Source organism: Patiria miniata, unplaced genomic scaffold, assembly GCF_015706575.1.
Source record: "Patiria miniata isolate m_02_andy unplaced genomic scaffold, ASM1570657v1 HiC_scaffold_14, whole genome shotgun sequence".
Lineage (NCBI taxonomy): Eukaryota > Metazoa > Echinodermata > Asteroidea > Valvatida > Asterinidae > Patiria > Patiria miniata.
In genome coordinates, this window is record NW_024037052.1 from 9,614,313 (window position 1) to 9,628,943 (window position 14,631).

At 39.7% G+C, this 14,631-nt stretch overlaps 1 protein-coding gene across 1 annotated transcript in view; it reads right to left on the minus strand.

Moving 5' to 3' along the window:
* The window catches only part of LOC119722025 (SID1 transmembrane family member 1-like), a 128,112-nt gene that overhangs the window by 54,458 nt on the left and 59,023 nt on the right, over positions 1-14,631 (minus strand). The window contains exons 5-10 of the mRNA XM_038192007.1: positions 14,144-14,242; positions 12,518-12,601; positions 10,031-10,133; positions 3,039-3,116; positions 1,236-1,329; positions 931-968 (exon numbers count right to left, since the gene is read on the minus strand). Coding sequence (XP_038047935.1) covers positions 931-968; positions 1,236-1,329; positions 3,039-3,116; positions 10,031-10,133; positions 12,518-12,601; positions 14,144-14,242 — 496 coding nt within the window. The remainder of the gene's footprint in view (positions 1-930; positions 969-1,235; positions 1,330-3,038; positions 3,117-10,030; positions 10,134-12,517; positions 12,602-14,143; positions 14,243-14,631) is intronic.

Genomic DNA, 14,631 nt, shown 5'->3' on the forward strand with positions numbered 1-14,631 from the left:
TTCATATTCTGTTGCCCTTGTTTTATAGTCGTGTTCCCTAACGTGGCGCACTTCGAAGCTTACCCAACTTTCCTCGTGTAGTGTTGCCAAACCTCTTTGTTGACAAACCTCAAATTCATGCAGTAAAATAATGGTACTTTTACCTTATTAATGCTTGCTATTTAACCTCCGTGAACAATTTCGGTTTCATAAAATTTAAGCCGAAATTAAAAAACGGTGGCGTCCGGAAATTGGGCACAAATTGGCGGAGTGTTCCCTAACGTGGCGCACTTAAATAAATCTCGGAAAATTCCAAATTAACATTTAAGAATTTCTGTAAACTTGATCAATTCTGATAAATCATTATTATTTCTACTTTACATACCCAGCCAGATGTTTGTCAGAAAATTATTTTCTTCTTTTTCGGGGCATTTTCAAAGGTTTCACTTTGCACTTGAAAAAAAAATCGGAAAATCACGCCAAAATAAATTTTTCTTTTAACTTTGTAGCGGGTAAATAAACTCGCAATTTATGAACGGGAGTGTTTAGAATTTGATGAAATTTCACTTTCTGCGAAATTTCAGTTAAAACTTTTGCTCTAGCTAGGCGCTACAGGCGAAAAATCAAAGTGCGCCACGTTAGGGGCCGCGCCACGTTAGGGTACATCAACAATATTTATCTATGTCCTTGTGGGTGGCAGGTTCAACCCTTCAATACGTGTCCGTAGGGAACCTCAGAGAGAGCACGTGTGACACCAGCTGTTAAAATATCATATTGTAGAGAAGACCACACAGTATATAACATACCGATACGCACAAAGCAGGGAAGACAACACGTGAAAGTGAAAGTTAGTGAAAGGACAAAATAATTTCTAAAAAATGAGCTGGTTAAGTGTTCAGTCTTTATATACAAAGCACTTTCTCAGAAGTTTGCATTTTGCAGTAAACTAACCTTGCTCTTCAAGATGCTCAGAATGTTGTTCCTTTCTCCTGAAAAGAGAAAAAAATTCAACCTGCTTACTGACTCAAAGATGGACCTGCAATACACCAATCATGTAAGTCACAGGTTTCAATCCGAGCAGGATCTTCCACCACATGAGTACAATTCACTTCATAGAGCCTTTAATCCCAAAACTTGTATTCGGGAGCTTTTTCTTTATTTTTTCCCCAGACAAACAAATAGTATTTGAGCATGACTGAAGAATTGTAGATATGTTACTACTATGATGACACAAGAATGAACTCCGCATGCCCTACCTCTTACACTGCACAAGTATGATGATTCCAGCTATCACATAGAAAACCAATAAAACACCAACAGTGGCCACAATTGGTTTCCAGTATTCCGACACTGCAAAATTATAAAACAACAAAGAATATTAGCAGCATTTATACTAATATTAAATTTATTGGTTTGTGATCGCCCAAAAAAAGTGGTCACATGACCGGCGTGGTTTAATTCACTAAGCTGAATGAAGATGTCTCGATGACAATCGAAAGCTACGTCCCTGCGATATTTTTGATTCCAAAAAGGTATTTAAATATGTCTCAACAAAGAATTTTGTGAAACACTTCAGTTGAATATTAACCAAAGTCCTTGTACTGTCAACAAAAAAATTCCTGCCTGTTGGGCCAAAAAAATAAATAGTCTCTGGTCAGCGCGCGCGTCGATTTTGATTGTGCGTCAATTTTTATTTTTTTATTTTCCACGCTAGCTACCAACAACGCCCTCTATTGCCACACCGCCTAAAATGTTCGAGGGCAGCTCATACCCAGTGATAGATCCCGTACGAGGTTGATGTTGAACGAATGATACTAGCCCATGTAGACAAAGTTGCTGCCAGCTGATCAACAACAATGGCGGCTAGTCACGTATCGACACAATGACATGCGATGGGAGCAATTGTGATTGTGAATTAAAGTGTGTCTAAATACATGAAATATGCCACTTATTTCCGCGTCCGTTGCTTGTGGATTGGAAACTCTTAGACCGTTCGGTATTGAGTGTGCCCCCCCCCCCTAAAAACTTTGGTCTGAACAGAGACCGACTAACTCTTTTCTTTTTTTTGGCTTTACTTGATTGAAATGCCCAAAATGGCTGCAGTACGTTGTGCAAATGGGTTAAGACCATTATGTGGGTCGACTATTTCATTCACAAAACAATAAGCACTTGTATTTGGCCTTTGTTGGGGTGTATCTATAAACGACCCCCCCCCCCCCCCAACAAAAAAGATATGAGAACATGCCTCCATAACAACTGATCCAACTATTGCGGGATCCACAGAAATTTTTCGTAATAGCGATTGTTCGGTACCAGATACCAATTTTAAGCCTCCAGTGCCCCAGTCTCATTGTTCCAGAAGACGTCCAGCTTTTAAATAGTGCCCTCTTGCATTCTACTGAAAGTGCGCCCTCTTTTAATTGGATTTGTTAACCCCCTTCTTGCTGGCTGAAAGCTATTGCTGCCGCTTGAGGAAAGGCTATGTGCCGGGAGATGTACACATTTCATTCATCATTCACCTGCGATTACATTGAAGGGAGTATTTTCTAGAATGGGAAAGTTCAGTGAACCTTTATTAGTCATTAAAAGCGAAATCTATTCAGCGGGCAATCTTTGGGAGTAAAATAGCGATTATGAAGCGACAATGAAAACACAACATGAAAATAACTTGGATGGCGAACACCATGGTCACAATACCGCGATGCACAGTAAACCCCGTTGCTTCACATCGCATTTTCTACCCAAGGATGGTTGTGTCAAATTGCGGGGTCTGATTCACCAATTGCGTTTACATTCAAACATTGCAGGATCTAATCAAATCAAATTTGATCTATCAAATCAAAGAGCAAGTCTTACAATGATGGAGCTGTTATTAAGATAACAATTTGAAAGAGTTAAAGTTGTACTGAGCAATATGTTTGGACAACATAAAGATGCACAATACATGTCACAAGGATGATACATGCATATTCAAACAACACTCCAAAGGTCATTGGTATGAAGCACAATTCTTTTAGACTCTTTTGCTCATTTACTCTTTATAGATACATTGTACTCACATGGTAAAATTGTATCCACAGAAATTGTTATCTCTTTGCTTCGGTTTTTGGCAATCTCCAACACATCCTGTGAAGACACTAAATATAACAAGTAAAATGATGCATTTATTCAAAGGATAACCATGGAATTTCAACTTGAAATATCAGAAGCTGACATTTTTCTTGTTAATTGCTGTAATTGTTTTTTAAATTATCATATCTTACTTGTGAACAAAACTATCAAATGTAATTTCCAACATGTCTTGCATTTAACACATAGTTTTACTCCAGTCATAAATACCTAAGGCAATTTACCCATTTCTATTGGTCAAAAATATGTCATGCGGCCGGTCTTAAAAGGTTGATAAAATGCGGGGGGGGGGGGGGGGGGATCCGCCCCCCCCCCTAAGATCTCGGCCATCGAGTGACGAAAAATTTTGAAACTCGGTACTTGCATAGAGCAACTCATCATGAACATACCCAAGAAATTTCATGACTATAGGTCAAAGGGTTTTGGAATTATGGCTAATTATTTATTCATATGTACAAATGGTAAGTGTGCTCTGTGTACATGATGTACATGGGAAATTTCAGTTTTCATGGCGCGAAGCGCCAGAAAATTTGTCGCTACGCGGCAACCTGTGGTCAGATATTTATGTTTTTTGGTATCAAAAGATGCGCAAGGCTCGAGGCTAAAAAGTCATAACAGTTCGGGTCGCGAAAAATTTTTTTTAGGGCTATCGCGGAAAAAGTTCAGGGGGGGGCAGATTCTGCCCCCCCCCCCCCCCCGGCCCCTTTAGGGTTAAACACTTTTCCGGTGCCACATGAAATTTGGACTTCTATGAGGTCCCTTTTATTGATTGAACGTTCACAATCTTCACATAACATGCGCAATACTACAAATGAGTCCGTATTTCAACCTAAAGTCAACACTGCACTGCCACCGGCCGCTGCGTTCTGCACCACATTGCGCTGGCATCAAGCAAAAAATTAATGCTCAGGTCACAAAACTGAGCAAGTGTGATTCTCTTGGAACAAGCAGTATCTCGACACACAATAATCGCAACCAGGCTCAGGTCACCCACTATGCATGACATGAAATCCACGACGATTCCACGGCACAGACAATCATGTGACTACTTTAAACAAGAACGAAATAAATACGTGTTTGGTCAGTTTGGCTCAGGCCATTATCAGCACCCGTTCCCCTGATACGGTTTTAAACGTACTTGTATTTCCAAATCACAAATACCGTTGAGTCAAAAAGTAAAAAAGAAAGTTTTTAAAAAAAATATAAATTTCCAACAAATTTATTGAACATTTTATGTAAATTATCTTGTCCATTACACCTGCCTTCTTATCACAGATATCACTGGTATCACTGGTACAATTGTCAATAGCCCATAGAATGCCCTCAATATATAGTATAAAATATATATCATTAAAATTTCCTTAGCACCCTTTGGGTATATTTCGTCAATGTCATGACCAGATACATTATCGCTATTCCTGATAGATAAAACCTGTCAAGACAATGACGGAAATCTACATTTCCATCGTTCATCAATCAAGCGAAGAGCAGGGTTATATTGTTCATGTGGTACACATTATTTTAATGTCAAAACTAAAATATTTCCAGGCTCATTAATAAAAGAAGAAAACTTGCATACCATATACTTTACTTACATTTTACTCTCATAAAGCACCAATGACTGAACCCTAATAACATATCAATCTAGAGTGCGATGGTTGATGAGTAAAATGAAGTCGGGACGAGTTCTTACTTTTAACATGATTCTAAAAGAATGCCCACCAGATACGTTGCACTAGATACATTACAACCTTTGAATGTTTTAGTAATGACATGTACATGTTTTGAACTAAGGAGCCATTCAGATTAACCAATGTTTAAAAATTCTGATCTTTTTTTGAAATTGTAGGTGGGTGGGTAAAAGGAAATAACTGAAAATCGAAATTCAGTTTTCAATTAAAGTAATACAGAAAAAGATGAATACCAAGCGGCCTCTTCAAATTCGTCTGTCATGCCTGTGTTGTTCTGTTGTCAACCTTGTTTCCCAACAGTAGATAGATGGGGAGATCGCGTGAGTGACCCTTTCGAGCATATGGAGACGAGGTTGGGTTTAGCTTAAACATTGAAGTAGAGTTATAGTTACTCGGTTATGGTCAGGTTTCTTTCTTCGGTACAACACGCACATGCCAATACAGCTGTACAACACGGTGCGGTACGCGATTCATTTTGTGGACCGAAATTGCCATTGTGCCAGTTTTTAGCCATAAATCACCTGTCGTAAATCACACCCATATTTGGCTGGAATGCCTCCGCAAAACTAATTTAATACCAGTCAAGGATATCGAACCCGCATAAACCCTTCCCTGAACCCACAGAGCCACCGGAAAGCTTGCCTGGTGGACGCTTTGTTGTTTCTTTGTTGATGCTTGTTGACGCTTAATAGCACGGCCCTCGGCAGGAGCAGCGGATTCATTGCGTACGTACATGTGCACATTGTAGAATGGCAACAAGACTACCAATGGCAATTTCGGTCCACCAAAAAAAAAATAGCGTCCGGTACAGCAATGGCACTGAGCGGTGAAACCAGGCTTGAATTGAAGACTTTTAATGTAACACTGACACGTTCTTTGCATGTGCGATAAACATGGCCAGAGGTGTTTGGAGTGGTAGAATGGCCTACAATCTACAATCTACCTTGCAGCAGTTGTTACGGTGGCTGGATGATGCGACAAACCGTTGTGATAAATAGTTGTTTAGTATTACCACGCAGCTCCCTGATCCGTGCAATGGAGAATTTCAATATTCTGACAGGGCACCATAATTTATCTTTCCGGATACTTGATCCATGGGAGAGAATCTAGAGACCAGAGTTATACAGATGGAACAATCAATCCCGAATGTTGGTTAAAGATGCAAACTTGGGAGTGATCGCTTCCTTGGATGTAGTGCTGTAAGCAATTGTCATATTTTGTTCTTGACGAAACCCATCTACTCTTTGCTGCCAGGTAGGCTTGGGCAAACCCAGCATGCTTTTTAATCAATTCCAATGCCGTCAGAGAATTGCAATTCCACTCAGAATCAATTCCATAATTTTTGCAAAAATAAACAAAACAAACAAAAAATAAAAATTAAAAACAATTCAAAAATAATTTAAAAAAAATTAAAAATCAAACCTGCTAATAACAAGGTAATTACTGGGAGTAATCACTCTCTCTGGTAATTTGTCAGCAAATATTCATATAGAACTCATATTCTGGGCAGGGACACAATAATATACATGTAACACACTCCTCCAAGGCCACACAAAATTTGATGGAAGGGTAGTTCTGACCAATATCATGTTGAGGAGGCCCCAAGGAACATTTGGCTCTGAGAGGAGACTAGGGAAGATTTTTCCGTGTTCTTTATGTAAGTGTTGCCCAACTCCACAAGTTCCTGGTCCAAATCACTGGAGATCAATGAGAATGATCCAGAAGGACCATAGCCTCCAGATTGGGAGCTGGAACAGCTACACAAAGGAGATCTTGAACAGCTACACAAAGGAGATCTGGAACAGCTACACAAAGGAGATCTGGAACATAGCCGAATTCAGGAACGGGAGCAGAGACGTGAAGAATCCCAGGACAAACGGGGATAAATCCAAGCTGCAGCGTGGTCCACATGTGGTAACATGTGCATAGCTGTCGAGCAGAAGTATAGTTGTCCGCATTCAGCATTCGCGTCCCCGAAAGGACCATAACGCACTGAAGACCGGGAAAAATGGCCGCCCACCGGGGCATGGCAGCAGAGGGCATCCAGTGGGTACAAATTCTGGAAGGTGCCACACCTGGAAAACGAGGACTTTATTTGGCAAGGATCGTATGAAAATATGAAAAGGGACTGCTGCTGAAGATGCGGAAGAGGCTCGATAAAACTGTGTGGGTGACGTTGTACTGTCTTGCCATGATGTGTGTGATTTCCACTGGTCAGACATCCAGTTGAAACAAATTCCACGCAGTTTTTCCCAGGAGCACAGACGTGTGAAGCAAATTGTGTCAACGTCAAACTCCACAGGGATGGAGTCTAAATAGGCTGAAACGATACACCTGTGTCACGATACGATACGTATCACGATACATATCAAACGATACGATATATATCGCGATATATCTTGGTATAAAAAAATTAATAAATCATAACAGATGAACTTAATCAGGGTCTAAGTCCTCTTTAATCTGGCTCTACTCGTTTCTGATAATACACAAATACAGTAAGGTACTACCGTAATTTTCGGAATATAAGCCGCGCGGCGTATAAGCCGCACCGACCGCAGCGGTTTCAATTTTGTAAGGCCTCCAAATTCTAGTCAAAATGCTCTGAACCAGTTCCATTTACACTACAGAGCTATAAAAAGGGCCACAAAAGTTATATCAAATCATTTACAATCGATACTCTAACAAACAAATATGGAAATTGATGATGAGAAATAAGGTGCGGGAATTGCTGCCGGCTGCCCCGTCCGGTCCCCGGCCTTAAAAGTTAATGCATGGCCCGGCAGCATGCGCCGGGGAATGACAACATTTTTTCCGGTGCACGTGACGTGAGAGAGTATGTAACCCACCGTGTGTTGTCTGACTGGAGCGTTACAAATCTTGCTTTTGTGGAAACAGTTGCTGATTTGTTTTGCCCTAAGGCTAAACAGGTCCCGTTTTACCTCAAAACTTATCAAATTTGTGTGATTACTAGCGAGTAGTTACGTTGAAAGTTCAAGTTTTGATCGTAACTTTCTTCAAAAAATCAAAACCAAAGATCTTGTCCTGTAGCACCGTGGGAAACGATGCTGACATTTTCATGGGCGAATCCATTAATTTTGCAAGGGGCCATTCAGTCCCCTTTTTTAGTTTTACATCGTTTCTTGAATACATTTCAAGAAAAAATATATATTGTGACGTTGAACAACTTATTATCTAATAAAGGAATATTTCGAACACCATAACAAGTATTAGTCGTCATTTTTTTTTTTTTAATCCGCGGAAATATTGATTATTATTGTTCCCAAGAAAGAACACCACCCCTTCATTACCACAAATGGTGTGGTCCGCTGGGGAATCAAGCATGCTGCATGGCAGCAGCTGCACTAGTATCACGATGGAGGAATCCTCCATGGTATCACGTACGGCTGGTCGAAAGCGTCTAAGACCGTAGCTTTCACCGTACTTTTTACCGCTCGGTTTTGGTTTCGGTTTGTTAATAACTTTATTAATTGATAATTCATTTCAGCAACACATCGCTTCTTGTACCAGTACATTAAATACACATGTGAATCTTATTTTTATTCTTCAAGGCTCGGCGTATAAGCCGCCCTGCGTATAAGCCGCAGTAAACATTTTCATGGGCAAAATCAACGATAAGCCGCGGCTTATATTCCAAAAATTACGCTACATGAAATGCATGCACCACCTGAAGAAAAGGGACATGACGGAGAGTCCGCATGAACTTTTCACGTGCGCGCGCTCAGAAAGGTGAGACTTCAACTCTTCGCATTATTATTTTTACATTTCGTACTAATCTCATGCATCGCAGTTGCTTGCAATTTTGTTTTGGTGCGCTGCCGCTGTTATTTATTATATTATTATGAATAATATCGATATCAAACATTCGTACCGATATATCGTATCGTGAACGAATGTATCGCGATGCACCGATATATCGATGTATCGTTTCAGCCTTAGATGGAGATCCCACACAATATCTAAATCTGATTCTCCTAAATGTCCTTTTCTTAGTTTTAGTAGGTTCTGCCATGTCTTGCAACTGTCAGAAATACAGTCTGATAGGCCTGTATTGTGTAACCCTGATGAGCCAATGAATTCGAGTGTACACGTGAGCGCGTTCTTTGAAATATTTTTTCTCAATTTCCCCGGACAACTCGGTATCGTATGATTCAGGCGAGTCCCTTCCCTTTACACGTGCACCTCGCACGCATATAGCACAAAATCTTGCTCCACAACTGAAGAAGCCTGGGTAAGTTTTGGCGGTCATAACCAAGATTGATGCGATTTTTTCTTGTTGCTGATATTCTTGGGAACTACTTTGGCAAAAATTACCCATGATGAAGTAGAGTTCAAATCTCTAAAATACCAACGAAGAAACAACATGACCAGTTTTTGTCACGACTGTCAAAAAATGCCCCTGTTTAAAACATTGTTTGAACTTTCCATCCAGACAGTAAACACACACAAAAACGCAAACACGGCAGCATTAGCAAACTTCAAAGGCCTTTGTGGTAGGATTGCAGCTGCTGTAGTATCAGGTTAACTAGTCGAATTTGACAAAGCAGACAATGAACCTGGATGACTGGAACCACAAAGAATGGAATCAAACATGTGAAAGAGGTTGCTTCTCTTTCTGTTTGAAAGGCTTTTGCAAAGATTCTGAACACTAAGGAAGATTACCGCGGTATTGAAATTCCACACCGAGTTCACTAGTGTTTCGGTATTCATGAATCATTAGTCGGTATTGATCGGTATTATAAAAAAAAGGTGACTATCTGGTAATACCGAAATTCTGTCCAAGCCTAAGCACAACCCTGCTGTCACTGCCGCTGATCACGTGCAGCCAGCATGCACAGAAAGAATCCACTGGAGATCCAGGTTCCATCAGCTAAATACTACACTAGACAGCCATTGCATGTAGAAAACTACAGGAAGAAAAATCGTCAGAACGATCTTTTTCTCCAGACTGAAAAATACAAAAATTGCAAGTTTCTAAATGCCCGTTGCATGGGTTAATATTTTTCCTGGAGCACTAGGCGAATTTAGCAGTGCAGGAACCTGTAGTTGAGGAGCCTATACAGGAGAAACATTTTACAGTGCCAAAGATGACTTTTACTTTATAATGCCTTCCTTGATTTAAGCTTCAACCCATCTAATGCTCATGTATGCAGCTTGTATGACTTACCTGACTACCAATATGCTTCAGAAATGAATGTATGTCAACTTACTGTTTTGCAGTGGCACATACTCTATAGTTTGCCCTAGACAATCTTTATCTGTTGGCTGCACCACTGCAACTACAAAGAAATAACCACTTGGATATTTCTTTTTCTGTGAAAAAACAAACAAGAAATATGATTAGTAAATATTTTGTGTGGGGTGAGTAAAAAAAAGTCCCTTTGGATATATTCTTGTCTCCCACAGAAACAGGAAATGTTACTAAAATGTTCTCTTCAGTCAACATTCAGTCTGGGTATTGACCAGAGTCTGTAAAAATTTCACCGATATTCTGCCATGCATGAAAAGGATACAGGCCTTTCTTTGTGACGACCCAAAAACACTACCAACACAATGTTCAGAATAGGCCTCTTGCTATCAACACAATGGCAACAATAGGGCTCTGGACAATCCTATATTAACCAGTTCACGTCGGATGACGTGTATACACGCAAAGGTTTTGCGGTATTCGGAACGAATAAACACGCAACGAGTGAGGCCGGAAATATCTGTCTACGACCCGCTCGCAGCGAGCAATGCCTGGAAATATCAGGGTATGCTATCCACAGATGATGACGGCCTGAACCCATCTGGCATCAAGGTTCGTGAAAACAATCCCGCACCTGGGTTTGGTCGTGTCAAAATAATCCCGCACAAACTGGTTAAAAGATCCTACGGTGTCTCTCTGTCTGTTTGATGTCTGTCTGTCTGTCATGGAAGTGGCGGTCACACAACCGGAAGTGTGAGGTCACACATTGATGTCTGATGTAAAATTCATCATAAGTATGCTATGCGCTGCACACATGATGTCTGATGTAAGATGCAGCCAGTACACGTATACGCAGTGCTGAAATGGTATATATATGACCCCCATTGTATCACCTTTGAAATCAAAGTTTGGGACGTGAAAAAATGAATGATTTCTTTTACTTTCCCTTTTTGGCAAATTTCTTTCTTTCGGACTTTCAATACTTAAATGTTACAATATTACCGATATCTCTATGAAAACACTCCAAAACGTATCACTATAATCCCTATTACACAAAACATAACGTTGATGATAAAAGAGGTCGCAAAACGTCGATCATACAATTTGAATAATGCATTTCAAAACATGATTGTGTCATCCCGCTAAGCGTGGCATACCGCTAGTGAAGGAAAAAATAACAGCGTTGCTGTTGAAACCCCTCAGCCGAACATTGTCAAAAAGGGCAAACTGACATTCCAAACTCAAATATCATGTCTAACTGAAATTATCATGCAGAAACCAATAACTCACCACAGTGACCTTAACCTTTGACCTTTTGACCCCTAAACCAATCCAACTTGCCTACTCCCAAGGGTAACCCCCTACCAAAGTAAGACACCAAAATCTCATTTCTAACTCAAGTTATCACCTAGAAACCATTTACCTTTAACTCACCACAGTGACCTTGACCTTTGACCTTTTGACCCCAAAACCTATCCCAACTTGCTCACCAAAATCTCCTTTCCAACTCAAGTTATCACCCGGAAACCATTTACCCAACTTGCCCACTCCCAAGGGCAACCCCCCAAGTTAGACACCAAAATCTCCCTTCCAATTCAAGTTATCACCCGGAAACCATTTACTTTTAACTCACCACGGTGACCTTGACCTTTGATCTTTTGACCCCAAAACCTATCCCAACTTGCCTACTCCTAAGGGTAACCCCCTACCAAAGTAAGACACCAAAATCTCATTTCTAACTGAAGTTATCATCCGGAAACCATTTACCTTTAACTCACCACGGTGACCTTGACCTTTGACCTTTTGACCTCAAAACCAATTTCAACTTGCCTACTATCAAGGGCAGTTATCTCTAGAGGAAATCAATTAAATTTTCGCCGATTGGGACAGCAAAAGGGATTACTTTTCTGATTCAGAATCATCTATGGATATTGCAGAACAGGATGGTGAGTCAGAAGATGAAAATGGGGATACCGATACAAATGATAATGATGGTGCTTACGTTAGTGTCAATAGTGACAATCATGACGATATTGATAATGAACAGAGTTTGTATGAGGAGGGGTATCAGACGCAACACATGCATATTCTGCAAAAAGTGCGGAATTCCCCTGTGTTCAAGAGAGTGTTTCAGGGTATATCACTAGGTGCGTGACTACTACTGACTTTTGAAGGTAACAAGGATATACCAGAGAGCAAGATACAACAAGTTTGGCGAGTACAACTTGTTTACATTTTTTTTTTACAGAAATTTGAATAATTAGAACAAAGCTTGAAGTTGGGCACTTTAGGGTTAAATTTTTGAAATGTCGCGGGCACTGAAAGAGTTAATTACATTTCCACAGCATGTACTTTCAATTGGTGAACTTTGAGTTGAAACTACATTGTTTGATTGAATTGAATCAAATTCATCCAACTCATACCACCTCTGATAAACAAATGAATTTGGAATTTGAAACATAAAAAAATGAATAATACTAAAATGTTGTTGAATGATCTACTGATTTACCTGCACTGTGATAGCCCCTTGCTTTGTTACTGTTTGAAACTGACCAACAAACTCAACATTGCGATGCTGATCATACACAGGGCACTGTAAGGGTTTAAAACAAATCAAAAACAAGGTGGGTAATTCCATGGTAACTCACATAATACATTTGTCAACTTTGTGCTATTATTCTATAAAGTCAAGGAATTCAGGGTGGATTTTTCTCACAGAAGATCCCTAGATATTAAGCAATTCAACTACACACACACAAGAAGACCAACATTATAACCTTGTGTTGCTTAATTTGGCAACAACTTTTTTAACGGAAACTCATGTTAGGCCAAAAAAAATAAATGGTCAGTCTCTGGTCAGCGCGCACGTCAATTTTAATCATGCGGGTCAACCTTTTTTCCCTTCAAATTGTCTGCGGTAGCTACAACAGCGCCCTCTATTGCTGCAACTGCTAAAATTTTTCTACCAAGGAATGGGGAAACCGCACCAAGGCAAATGATGGAGGGCACCAAGGCAAATTATGGAGGACACCAATGTATATGAGGACACAAAAAAGCAAAAAATAGTACCCACCTTGTCTGTACAATCCACGCTTAAAAAAAAAAAAAGCCAAAAAAAAACCCCAAAAATGCGTTGCCACATCAATTCCGGTAATAATACCATCACTTTCATGATTGGGACACCCAAATGTTATTTCTTTGGTTCTCACATTGTTTTGGCGTCGAAGGAGGTGTCGGGAGGTTAGGGAAAATAATAATTGATGTAAAAACATGTGGTCTGCGGACCAATCCCTATATGTTTTGTTATGAAAAAAAGTCAATTTTGTTTGTGAATTTTTAAACGACCTCAAGTTACCCCTACATGACCTTTGACCTTAAATTTCACAAGAGTTGTGATGAACCCCCACCCAAGAATCACTCCATCCAAGTAACTATTAAAACACATCAAATTCTGAAGACAGTGAAACATTTGAAGCAAATTTGAACAATGACCTCTAATGACCCCCACATGACCTTTGACCTCAGTAACCCAATGAGAGAATTGTGTCTTCCGACCCAAGGATTACTGCATCCAAGTTTTGTCAAAATTCATGAGAGCATGTAGGAGTTATACATTTTTTTTCAAGAACTTAAACATACGTATGGGTCTATGGTCATACAGAATTTAGGACTGGTTAGTGTCTCCCAAAACTTTGTGCAGGCGACACAAAAATGTTGGCTAAATAAATTATGCAAAATGCTCAATGTATGACAGTTTTGTGTTCAGTTTTAATTTTTTATTTGCATTAGCTTTAAATCTAGAAAATATAAAACCATTTCTCGGAATTGTGTCATTACGGGCTCCGCTCCTATAACCAAAAGAAAATGCACTTTGGGTTGTTGGACTCATCGAACTAGTTAGCCATGTTTAAAACCAACAAGAATATCTGTGGATATAGAACAAAATATATTTCTTTCACAATAAGGGAAAGTAGGTTTTGAAAAGACAAGAACAAAGTTAAAATCTTTGTCACTTAGAATTAATAAACTACTTTGTTGAAAACTGAACTCGAAGACAAGTTTTTATCCAATGTATACATGGTACATTCATGCTCTTTGTCCAGTACCTGAATGTGTGATGACATACCGTACATACCTGAGCAGGCTGAACAGAGATGACAGTACATATTTCAGATGTGGAGGTCGCTTGGACTGTCATGAAGTCAGCATCGTCTGGGAATTTGTACACGTAGTACTGAAAGAAAGGAGTAAGCTGCAACAATATTACACTTGCATAATGGCTCAAAATAGTACAAATAATGTGCTGCTTACATACCGGGTAGCTTTTGATAAAACTTCAAAGCCTTCACAATTATTACCCCTGTTCATTGGGTCATGAGACCAGTTTTCATGAGACGGTCTTTATCTTCACAGACACCCATTTACATGTATAGTCCAGGATGGTAAGAGGGATTACAGTAAAGTGTCTTGCCCTTAAAGAATACACACACCATATTCCCCTGTCAGAGTTTGAATCCATTTACTATGGGTATTGCACAAGTACATGTAGGACACTGTAATCATTGTCAACACCATCATACCACATGGTATAATCGTAACTTTACCTACAAATTTTGAATTATG